At 48.2% G+C, this 14,315-nt stretch overlaps 1 protein-coding gene across 1 annotated transcript in view; it reads right to left on the bottom strand.

The window, feature by feature from the left end:
- The window catches only part of TTC23L (tetratricopeptide repeat domain 23 like), a 126,760-nt gene that overhangs the window by 78,134 nt on the left and 34,311 nt on the right, over window positions 1-14,315 (bottom strand). Inside the window, exons 6-7 of the mRNA XM_063925444.1 lie at window positions 9,699-9,824; window positions 8,836-9,013 (exon numbers count right to left, since the gene is read on the bottom strand). Coding sequence (XP_063781514.1) covers window positions 8,836-9,013; window positions 9,699-9,824 — 304 coding nt within the window. The remainder of the gene's footprint in view (window positions 1-8,835; window positions 9,014-9,698; window positions 9,825-14,315) is intronic.

The raw sequence follows: 14,315 nt of genomic DNA, 5'->3' as shown, positions 1-14,315 counted from the left end.
ACACACACTAATGCACCCTCACACCTACCCTACTTCTACCTATACTACACACTAATGCACCCTCACACCTACCCTACTCCCACCTATACTACACACACTAATGCACCCTCCCACCTACCTATACTACACACTAATGCACCCTCACACCTACTCTACTCCTACCTATACTACACACTAATGCACCCTCACACCTACCCTACTCCTACCTATACTACACACACTAATACACCCGCACACCTACCCTACTCCTACATATAATACACACACACTAATACACCCTCACACCTACCCTACTCCCACCTATACTACACACACTAATGCACCCTCACACCTACCCCACTCCTACCTATACTACCCACACTAATACACCATCACACCTACCCTACTCCTACCTATACTACACACACTAATACACTCTCACACCTACCCTACTCCCACCTATACTACACACACTAATACACTCTCACACCTACCCTACTCCCACCTATACTACCCACACTAATACACCCTCACACCTACCCTACTCCCACCTATACTACTTACACTAATGCACCCTCACACCTACCCTACTTCTACCTATACTACACACACTAATACACTCTCACACCTACCCTACTTCTACCTATACTACACACACTAATACACTCTCACACCTACCCTACTCCTACCTATACTACACACACTAATACACTCTCACACCTGCCCTACTCCTACCTATACTACCTACACTAATGCACCCTCACACCTACCCTACTCCTACCTATACTACCCACACTAATACACCCTCACACCTACCCTACTCCCGCCTATACTACCTACACTAATGCACCCTCACACCTACCCTACTTCTACCTATACTACACACACTAATACACTCTCACACCTACCCTACTTCTACCTATACTACCCGCACTAATACACCCTCACACCTACCCTACTCCTACCTATACTACCCGCACTAATACACCCTCACACCTACCCTACTTCTACCTATACTACACACACTAATACACTCTCACACCTACCCTACTCCTACCTATACTACCTACACTAATGCACCCTCACACCTACCCTACTCCTACCTATACTACCCACACTAATACACCCTCACACCTACCCTACTCCCACCTATACTACACACACTAATACACCCTCACACCTACCCTACTCCTACCTATACTACACACTAATACACCCTCACACCTACCCTACTCCCACCTATACTAATGCACCCTCACACCTACCCTACTCCTACCTATACTACACACACTAATACACCCTCACACCTACCCTACTCCTACCTATACTACACACTAATGCACCCTCACACCTACCCTACTCCCACCTATACTACACACACTAATGCACCCTCACACCTACCCTACTTCTACCTATACTACACACACTAATAAACTCTCACCCCTACCCTACTCCTACCTATACTACACACACTAATACACTCTCACACCTACCCTACTCCTACCTATACTATACACACTAATACACCCTCACACCTACCCTACTCCTACCTATACTACACACACTAATACACCCGCACACCTACCCTACTCCTACCTATACTACACACACTAATACACCCTCACACCTACCCTACTCCTACCTATACTACCCACACTAATACACCATCACACCTACCCTACTCCTACCTATACTACACACACTAATACACTCTCACACCTACCCTACTCCCACCTATACTACACACACTAATACACTCTCACACCTACCCTACTCCCACCTATACTACCCACACTAATACACCCTCACACCTACCCTACTCCCACCTATACTACCCACACTAATACACTCTCACACCTACCCTACTCCCACCTATACTACACACACTAATGCACCCTCACACCTACCCTACTTCTACCTATACTACACACACTAATACACTCTCACACCTACCCTACTCCTACCTATACTACACACACTAATACACTCTCACACCTACCCTACTCCTACCTATACTACCTACACTAATGCACCCTAACACCTACCCTACTCCCACCTATACTACCCACACTAATACACCCTCACACCTACCCTACTCCCACCTATACTACCTACACTAATGCACCCTCACACCTACCCTACTTCTACCTATACTACACACACTAATACACTCTCACACCTACCCTACTTCTACCTATACTACCCGCACTAATACACCCTCACACCTACCCTACTCCCACCTATACTACACACACTAATACACCCTCACACCTACCCTACTCCTACCTATACTACACACACTAATACACCCTCACACCTACCCTACTCCTACCTATACTACACACTAATGCACCCTCACACCTACCCTACTCCCACCTATACTACACACACTAATGCACCCTCACACCTACCTACTTCCACCTATACTACCTACACTAATGCACCCTGACACCTACCCTACTCCTACCTATACTACACACACTAATACACCCTCACACCTACCCTACTCCTACCTATACTACACACTAATGCACCCTCACACCTACCCTACTCCCACCTATACTACACACACTAATGCACCCTCACACCTACCCTACTTCTACCTATACTACACACACTAATACACTCTCACACCTACCCTACTTCTACCTATACTACACACACTAATACACTCTCACACCTGCCCTACTCCTACCTATACTACCTACACTAATGCACCCTCACACCTACCCTACTCCTACCTATACTACCCACACTAATACACCCTCACACCTACCCTACTCCCACCTATACTACCCACACTAATACACCCTCACACCTACCCTACTCCCACCTATACTACCCACACTAATGCACCCTCACACCTACCCTACTTCTACCTATACTACCCACACTAATACACCCTCACACCTACCCTACTTCTACCTATACTACACACACTAATACACTCTCACACCTACCCTACTCCTACCTATACTACACACTAATGCACCCTCACACCTACCCTACTCCCACCTATACTACACACTAATGCACCCTCACACCTACCCTACTCCCACCTATACTACACACACTAATGCACCCTCACACCTACCCTACTTCTACCTATACTACACACACTAATACACTCTCACACCTACCCTACTTCTACCTATACTACACACACTAATACACTCTCACACCTACCCTACTCCTACCTATACTACCTACACTAATGCACCCTCACACCTACCATACTCCCACCTATACTACCCACACTAATACACCCTCACACCTACCCTACTCCCACCTATACTACTTACACTAATACACCCTCACACCTACCCTACTCCCACCTATACTACCCACACTAATACACCCTCACACCTACCCTACTCCCACCTATACTACCCACACTAATACACCCTCACACCTACCCTACTCCCACCTATACTACCCACACTAATGCACCCTCACACCTACCCTACTCCCACCTATACTACTTACACTAATGCACCCTCACACCTACCCTACTCCTACCTATACTACACACTAATGCACCCTCACACCTACCCTACTCCCACCTATACTACACACACTAATGCACCCTCACACCTACCCTACTTCTACCTATACTACACACACTAATACACTCTCACACCTACCCTACTCCTACCTATACTACACACACTAATACACCCTCACACCTACCCTACTCCCACCTATACTACCCACACTAATACACCCTCACACCCAGGGCCGTCTTTTCGTATGGGCTCAATGGGCTCTTGCCCAAGGGCCCCTGGAGTAAAAGGGCCCTAGCCTGATAGCTGAGGGTCCCCTCTTTCCAGGGGTACCAGATTTTTGAAAATCGGCCCTGGGGAACCAGAGATATCAGACATCAAAGCAGTGGTCCCCATCCAAGCCTATTAATTGTTCTTCCCAGCCAGATATCTCGGTTTCTGTCTGACTTAGAGTTTTTCCAAAAGCTGTGACTCTCCCCTTTCAGTGGACACTGGCAGCTTGTCTCTATTATGCCCAGAACCAGAGATATCAGCCTTCAAGCAGCTGGTCCCTGCTCTAGGTCCACACGCCTAATATGCTGTTTTATATATTTGTCGGTGGATTGCTCTGGCTCCTGAAGTCTGATCCCCAAGTTCCCAGAACCTCCAGAAAGATGGGACTCTCTAGTTTTTTTTTTATCCCACTAAAGCTAAGAAATCTATTTCCAGGAACTGGAGATATCTGCAGTAAAGCTAGCTGCCCTGACCCCCGGAAAATGATGAATATTAAGCCTACTCCACTATCCACCCCTCCCCTTTGTATTAAACACCCCCTACTACCCTGGAAGTCATGTACCTGGGCCCCTTCATTCAGCACAATGTCCCCTTCTACAGTTTAGTGTTCTCCTTCCCGCCCTATTTGTGCAGTAAATGAGTAATTAGCAGAAATTATTTCTCCAGGTCCTACATGCTGAGCGAAAGATAGAAGCCCCCATCCCCCACGGAACATCAAAGCTGCCGCTGATAGCACCCCCCCACCTCTACCGCTGATGGGTGGATAGGGGCCCCAGTGCATTGCTGTGTCCAGGGGCCTACACTGCTGTTAAGACGGCTCTGCTCACACCTACCGTACTCCCACCTATACTACCTACACTAATGCACCCTCACACCTACCCTACTCCCACCTATACTACTTACACTAATGTACCCTCACACCTACCCTACTCCCACCTATACTACACACACTAATGCACCCTCACACCTACCCTACTCCTACCTATACTACACACTAATGCACCCTCACACCTACCCTACTCCCACCTATACTACACACACTAATGCACCCTCACACCTACCCTACTTCTACCTATACTACACACACTAATACACTCTCACACCTACCCTACTCCTACCTATACTACACACACTAATACACCCTCACACCTACCCTACTCCTACCTATACTACCCACACTAATACACCCTCACACCTACCCTACTCCCACCTATACTACCTACACTAATGCACCCTCACACCTACCCTACTCCTACCTATACTACCCACACTAATGCACCCTCACACCTACCCTACTTCTACCTATACTACCCACACTAATACACCCTCACACCTACCCTACTCCCACCTATACTACCTACACTAATGCACCCTCACACCTACCCTACTCCTACCTATACTACTTACACTAATGCACCCTCACACCTACCCTACTCCCACCTATACTACTTACACTAATACACCCTCACACCTACCCTACTCCTACCTATACAAGACACACTAATACACCCTCACACCTACCCTACTCCCACCTATACTACCTACACTAATGCACCCTCACACCTACCCTACTCCCACCTATACTACTTACACTAATGCACCCTCACACCTACCCTACTCCCACCTATACTACTTACACTAATACACCCTCACACCTACCCTACTCCCACCTATACTACCTACACTAATGCACCCTCACACCTACCCTACTCCCACCTATACTACTCACACTAATGCACCCTCACACCTACCCTACTCCCACCTATACTACCCACACTAATGCACCCTCACACCTACCCTACTCCCACCTATACTACCCACACTAATGCACCCTCACACCTACCCTACTCCTACCTATACTACACACTAATGCACCCTCACACCTACCCTACTCCCACCTATACTACTTACACTAATACACCCTCACACCTACCCTACACCCACCTATACTACCTACACTAATACACCCTCACACCTACCCTACTCCCACCTATACTACCTACACTAATGCACCCTCACACCTACCCTACTCCTACCTATACTACACACTAATGCACCCTCACACCTACCCTACTCCCACCTATACTACTTACACTAATACACCCTCACACCTACCCTACACCCACCTATACTACCTACACTAATGCACCCTCACACCTACCCTACTCCTACCTATACTACCCACACTAATACACCCTCACACCTACCCTACTCCCACCTATACTACCCACACTAATGCACCCTCACACCTACCCTACTTCTACCTATACTACCCACACTAATACACCCTCACACCTACCCTACTCCCACCTATACTACCTACACTAATGCACCCTCACACCTACCCTACTCCCACCTCTACTACTTACACTAATGCACCCTCACACCTACCCTACTCCCACCTATACTACTTACACTAATACACCCTCACACCTACCCTACTCCTACCTATACAAGACACACTAATACACCCTCACACCTACCCTACTCCCACCTATACTACCTACACTAATGCACCCTCACACCTACCCTACTCCCACCTATACTACTTACACTAATGCACCCTCACACCTACCCTACTCCCACCTATACTACTTACACTAATACACCCTCACACCTACCCTACTCCCACCTATACTACCTACACTAATGCACCCTCACACCTACCCTACTCCCACCTATACTACTCACACTAATGCACCCTCACACCTACCCTACTCCCACCTATACTACCCACACTAATGCACCCTCACACCTACCCTACTCCCACCTATACTACCCACACTAATGCACCCTCACACCTACCCTACTCCCACCTATACTACTTACACTAATACACCCTCACACCTACCCTACTCCCACCTATACTACCTACACTAATGCACCCTCACACCTACCCTACTCCTACCTATACTACACACTAATGCACCCTCACACCTACCCTACTCCCACCTATACTACTTACACTAATACACCCTCACACCTACCCTACACCCACCTATACTACCTACACTAATGCACCCTCACACCTACCCTACTCCTACCTATACTACCCACACTAATACACCCTCACACCTACCCTACTCCCACCTATACTACCCACACTAATGCACCCTCACACCTACCCTACTTCTACCTATACTACCCACACTAATACACCCTCACACCTACCCTACTCCCACCTATACTACCTACACTAATGCACCCTCACACCTACCCTACTCCCACCTATACTACTTACACTAATGCACCCTCACACCTACCCTACTCCCACCTATACTACTTACACTAATACACCCTCACACCTACCCTACTCCTACCTATACAAGACACACTAATACACCCTCACACCTACCCTACTCCCACCTACACTACCTACACTAATGCACCCTCACACCTACCCTACTCCCACCTATACAACTTACACTAATACACCCTCACACCTACCCTACTCCCACCTATACTACCTACACTAATGCACCCTCACACCTACCCTACTCCCACCTATACTACTCACACTAATGCACCCTCACACCTACCCTACTCCCACCTATACTACCCACACTAATGCACCCTCACACCTACCCTACTCCCACCTATACTACCCACACTAATGCACCCTCACACCTACCCTACTCCCACCTATACTACTTACACTAATACACCCTCACACCTACCCTACTCCCACCTATACTACCTACACTAATGCACCCTCACACCTACCCTACTCCTACCTATACTACACACTAATGCACCCTCACACCTACCCTACTCCCACCTATACTACTTACACTAATACACCCTCACACCTACCCTACACCCACCTATACTACCTACACTAATGCACCCTCACACCTACCCTACTCCTACCTATACTACCCACACTAATACACCCTCACACCTACCCTACTCCCACCTATACTACCCACACTAATGCACCCTCACACCTACCCTACTTCTACCTATACTACCCACACTAATACACCCTCACACCTACCCTACTCCCACCTATACTACCTACACTAATGCACCCTCACACCTACCCTACTCCCACCTATACTACTTACACTAATGCACCCTCACACCTACCCTACTCCCACCTATACTACTTACACTAATACACCCTCACACCTACCCTACTCCTACCTATACAAGACACACTAATACACCCTCACACCTACCCTACTCCCACCTATACTACCTACACTAATGCACCCTCACACCTACCCTACTCCCACCTATACTACTTACACTAATGCACCCTCACACCTACCCTACTCCCACCTATACTACTTACACTAATACACCCTCACACCTACCCTACTCCCACCTATACTACCTACACTAATGCACCCTCACACCTACCCTACTCCCACCTATACTACTCACACTAATGCACCCTCACACCTACCCTACTCCCACCTATACTACCCACACTAATGCACCCTCACACCTACCCTACTCCCACCTATACTACCCACACTAATGCACCCTCACACCTACCCTACTCCCACCTATACTACCCACACTAATGCACCCTCACACCTACCCTACTCCTACCTATACTACACACTAATGCACCCTCACACCTACCCTACTCCCACCTATACTACTTACACTAATACACCCTCACACCTACCCTACTCCCACCTATACTACCTACACTAATGCACCCTCACACCTACCATACTCCCACCTATACTACACACTAATGCACCCTCACACCTACCCTACTCCCACCTATACTACCCACACTAATGCACCCTCACACCTACCCTACTCCCACCTATACTACCTACACTAATACACCCTCACACCTACCCTACTCCCACCTATACTACCTACACTAATGCACCCTCACACCTACCCTACTCCCACCTATACTACCCACACTAATACACCCTCACACCTACCCTACTCCCACCTATACTACTTACACTAATACACCCTCACACCTACCCTACTCCTACCTATACTACCTAGTATACCTAAGATTTATGTATGTCCTGTTGTCCTCACTGTGAAACACTGAGGCGAATCACAAATCTATGATGATAATATTATGTTACACTGAACCCACCTGCAGTAAGTGGTGAATGGCCTGGTCATACCTCTTCTTTGTCTGTTCAGCTCTGGCCATGTCTCGGTAAATACTGATCAGATCAGGAGAACTGTCCCCATCAGAGGAAATCACAATCTCCATGGCTTGTTGAAAGTAATTCATAGCTGAGCTCAGCTTGTTCTGCATGACGCAGGCCCTGTCAGATAGCGGTGATAGAAATGATTTGGCAGATGGGGTAAAGGTGACATCAGCATAAAACATTTTCTAAATGGTAACAGCATTCTTTGTAGCAATAAAGTGCTAAGGTCTATTATTCTTGGTCTGTAGTGATTTTATCTGTGGGGGTTTTGGTGTACCCCTAATAACAGACCGAGCAGCAGGGATTTCAGCCCATGGTGGGGTCCCACTAATTTAATTTACAGCAATAGCATCTGACTGCGCTCATTGTGATGTGAAATGCACCAGTCACCTCCTATAGTAACCTGGATATACTGATGATTATGGGCTGTTCAGTCCCATTTGAGAAAATACTTGTACGTAAACCAAACCCAACACTGTACGGCCGGCTGTTGGGATACCGGCTGTCAGAATGCCGACGCCGGAATCCTGATACTATTCGGGATGCCGACACCAGCAGTCTGAATAGATTCACCATTCTGGCACCAAAATCCTGACAGCCAGGATGCCGAACAACAAGTCATCGGGAATCACGACAGGTAACCTGCGGGGGTGGGGGGTTAGGTTTAGGCTGCAGGGAGGGGGGGGGGGGGGGGTTAGGGTTAGGCATCTTATATCAGGATTACGATTTTCACAATGCTGCGGTCGGTATTCTGACCGCCGATATCCCAACCGCCGGCAAATCAAACCCAACCGGTACGTACCTCCCCAGTGCTAGTGCAATGTCCTTCTCAGATATTTTTCCAATAACAGACTTCTTCTCCTGTAGCTCTTCCAGCTCTTCCACAATTTTCTCCACTTTCTGCAAATTAACATAGGACTCTCTTCCAGTGCCACAGTTAAGGTGATAAACTCTACATGGAACCTACAGTAATGTCATTTGGGCATTAAAAAAAAAAAAATCATTCCCTTTTTTAATTTTGCTGGTTTTGTGATCCAGACATGGTACTGCGCATGCGTAGTCTGCAGACCGCGCATGTGTGAGCAGGGAGTGGCGGGGAGGGATCCTCTGGATCCCTCTTCTGGTACCTTTTACAAAATGTGGCCCATAGTCTGCAATGGCCATCACCATCTGAAGATGGCGTTGGGTGCTGGAAATTGGTAAATTTGCCAAATTTAATTGGAAAATTGTTCCAAACTAGCAATATATAAGAGCCAATATCATCATGTTGTAAATTGGATAATCCTGCTGCTGGAACCAGCAATATATATGAGATACTGCCACAGCCAATTGCAACAGTTGCGATTCTGTGACTTCAGTATATAAATAAATATTGTTGTAGCACTCACTACAGTGAAGTGACCTATATGACATTATTCTGACAGTAGGGGCAATAGCCTCAATATATCCTACTCTGGTGTCTGTCTCTCTTTCTGTTCTCTAAAATATCAATCAAACATCTTCCAGTTGAAATGTTTGTACCCTCACAGAGTATGTGGCATCGCAGGAGAGTATTGGGCTGTGGTTCTGCACTTTTGCTGATCTGAAATGAACATTATGTGATTAAAATAGGATTTTAATTACCTACCGGTAAATCCTTTTCTCGTAGTCCGTAGAGGATGCTGGGGTCCCTTTTAGTACCATGGGGTATAGATGGTTCCGCAGGAGCCTTCGGCACTTTAAGACTTTTCAACAGTGTGAACTGGCTCCTCCCTCTATGCCCCTCCTCCAGACCTCAGTATAGGAACTGTGCCCGAGGAGACGGACATCTTCGACAGAAGAATTTACATTAAACTAGTGGCGAGATTCACACCAGCTCACACCATACCAAAAACATGTCGCCTAACATGGCCTTCAACATAACCCATGCTAACGCGCATGCATAACGTAACAGCAACTGCTGTAAAACATCTTAACACATGAGAACCTGTGTAAAAAGACAAAACGTAATTTGCAGGAAAAATGAGCACCGGGCGGGCGCCCAGCATCCTCTACGGACTACGAGAAAAGGATTTACCGGTAGGTAATTAAAATCCTATTTTCTCTTACGTCCTAGAGGAAGCTGGGATCCCTTTTAGTACGGGCAGGGGCGGATCCAGAAAAAAATTACAGGGGGGGCACCATAAGGGACGTGGCTTCGTTGGAATGGGCGTGGCTTCGTTGGAATGGGCGTGGTATTGCAGGAAAAGACTACCTTATACCCCAGTTTTGCAACCTGCACGCCCAGACGTTGGCCACCACAGAAAAGAAAAATAATCCTGATTCATGCCCCTTACATTATTTGTCATTTTTCCTCCTTATAGTAATGCCCAGTATACATTATTCCACATACTGCAATGGCCCTTAGACATTATTCCACACACAATAATGCACATGACACAATATGCACACACTGTAATGCCCCAGACACATTATGCCACACACCGTAATGCCTGTGACACATTATGACAGGAATCGCAATGCCCGTTATACATTATGCTACACACTGCACTGCCCCTGATACATTATAGCACATACAATGTCTGGGACACATTATGCCACACACTGCAATGACCTTGAGACATTATACCACAATGCCCGTGATATAGTATACCATACACCGTAATGCCTGTGACACATACCGCAATGCCCGTTATACCCTATGCCACACACCGCAATGCCCGTTATATATTATGCCACACTGTAATAACCCTGAGACATTATACCACATACCACAATGCCCGTGATATAGTATACCACACACCGTAATGCCTGACACATTATGGCACACACCGCAATGTCCGTGATACATTATGCCACACACTGCAATGACCCTGAGACATTATACCACATATCACAATGCCAGCGATAGAGTATACCATACACCGTAATGCCTGCGACACATTATGACACACACCGCAATGTCCGTGATACATTATGCCACACACCGTAATGCCCATTACACATTAAGTCCTACAGTAAGGCTTCTAATTACTTTTCAAATACCTGCTCGTTGTCAGGGGTTTCATGCACTGGGTGTCATGCTCGTTGCCAGGGGTTTCATGCTCTTGGTTCCATGCACGGTGCCAGGGGTTTTCATGCTCAGGGTGTCATGCTCGTTGCCAGGGGTTTCATGCACTGGGTGTCATGCTTGTTGCCAGGGGTTTCATGCACTGGGTGTCATGCTCGTTGCCAGGGGTTTCATGCACTGGGTGTCATGCTCGTTGCTAGGAGGTAGTCCTTGTTGCTAGGGCTGTGCTCCCAGTGCCACATATGTCCCCAGTGCCAGATATTCCCCCACGGTGCCAGGTACTCACATGCCCCCAGTGCCAAATATAGCCCCCCCCATGTGCCAGGTACACATATACCCCCAGTGCCAGATATTCCCCGACAATGCCACATATGCCCCCAGAGCTATATATGCCCCCATTGCCACATATGCCCCAGTGCCAGATATTCCCCCCCCCAGTGCCACATATGCCCCCAGTGCCAGACAATGCCCCAGTGCCAGATATCCCTTCCCTGCCAGTTATTCCCCCCAGTGCCAGATATCCCCCCCCCAGTGCCACATATGCCCCCAGTGCCAGATATCCCCCCCCCCAGTGCCAGATATGCCCCCAGTGCCAGATATTCCCCCCAGTGCCATATATGTCCCCAGTGCCAGATATTCGCCCCCCCCTCCCTGCAAATATGCCCCCAGTGCCAGATATTCCCCCCCAGTGCGTCCCCCGTCCCCCCCCTTCCTCCGCCGCCGCCGCTGCTCCCCCCGCTCCCCTGCTGTTAGGAGGGACACGGAGGGCACAGTGCACGCCTCCCTGTGTCCCTCCTGGGTCTCCGGCGGCCGCGGGTCACTGTAATAAAGGAAGTGCTCACGAACGGCACTTCCTTTATGAGACCAGCGGCCGCCGGAGACACAGGAGGGACACAGGAGAGGCGTGCACTGTGCCCTCCGTGTCCCTCCTAACAGCAGGGGACGAAACGAGACCGCAGACTGACATGCGGACACTCGTCCGCATGTCAGTCTGCACTAAAAATGACAGGGGGGGCACGTGCCTTGGTGCCCCCCCCCTAAATCCGCCACTGAGTACGGGGATGTACCAAAGCTCCCAGTACGGGCGGGAAAGTGCTAATGTTCCTGCAGAACTGACTGACCAAACTGAAGGTCGTCAGCAGCCAAGGTGTCAAACCTGTAAAACTTAGCAAACGTGTTTGCCCCTGACCAAGTAGCTGCTCGGCAAATGTGCAACGCTGAGGCACCCCGGGCAGCCGCCCAGGAAGAACCCACTTTCCTTGTAGAGTGGGCCTTTACCGAACTCGGTAACGCCAATCCTGCCGAGGAATAAGCGTGCTGAATGGTACCTCCGATCCAGCGCGCAATAGTCTGCTTAGAAGCAGGACTCCCAATCTTGTTGGGGTTATAGAGGACAAACAAAGATTCTGTTTTCCTTATCTGAGACGTTCTTGCAACATAAGTCCTCAACGCTCTGACGACATCCAAGGAGTTTGAAACGGCTGAGGTGTCAGGAGCCACTGGCACCACTACAGGTTGGTTGATATGGAAATAAGACACAACCTTTGGAAGAAAATGCTGACGCATACGCAGTTCAGCTCTATCTTCATGAAAAATCAAATAAGGTCTCTTGTGTGACAGAGCCCCTAATTCAGACACTCGTCTGCCTGAGGCCAAGGCCAACAGCATGACCACTTTCCAAGTGAGAAACTTTAACTCTAGCTCTTGTAGAGGCTCAAACCAGTCCGATTTAAGGAACTGCAACACAACATTAAGATCCCATGGCGCCACAAGAGACACAGAGGAAGGTTGGATGCGCAGAACCCCCTTCACGAACGTCTGGACCTCAGGAAGGGAAGCCAACTGTTTCTGAAAGAAAATGGACAAGGCCGAAATTTGGACCTTGATAGACCCTAATCTCAAGGCAGCATCCACACCCGCCTGTAGAAATAGGAATAGACGTCCTAATTTAAACTCCACCGCAGGAGACTTATTGGATTCACACCAAGATACATATTTTCTCCAAATACGATGGTAATGTTTGGACGTTACCCCTTTCCTGGCCAGAATAAGTGTGGGAATGACTTCATTGGGAATACCCTTACGGGCTAGGATCTGGCGCTCAACAGCCATGCCGTCATACGTAGCTGCGGCAAGTCTTGATAAACAAATGGCCCCTGCTGAAGCAGGTCCTCGCGAAGAGGAAGAGGCTGAGGATCTTCTAGTAATAATGCCTGAAGATCTGGATACCAAGCCCTCCTTGGCCAGTCTGGAGCAATGAGAATTGCTCGAACCCTTGTTCTTCTGATGATCTTGAGAACTTTTGGTATTAATGGAAGTGGAGGGAACAGATACACCGACTGAAACACCCACTGGGTCACCAGTGCATCC

The sequence above is a fragment of the Pseudophryne corroboree genome, chromosome 1, assembly GCF_028390025.1.
Source record: "Pseudophryne corroboree isolate aPseCor3 chromosome 1, aPseCor3.hap2, whole genome shotgun sequence".
NCBI lineage: Eukaryota > Metazoa > Chordata > Amphibia > Anura > Myobatrachidae > Pseudophryne > Pseudophryne corroboree.
Note: the sequence above shows the minus strand (reverse complement) of the source record. Positions and strands in the feature narration are given on the sequence as shown.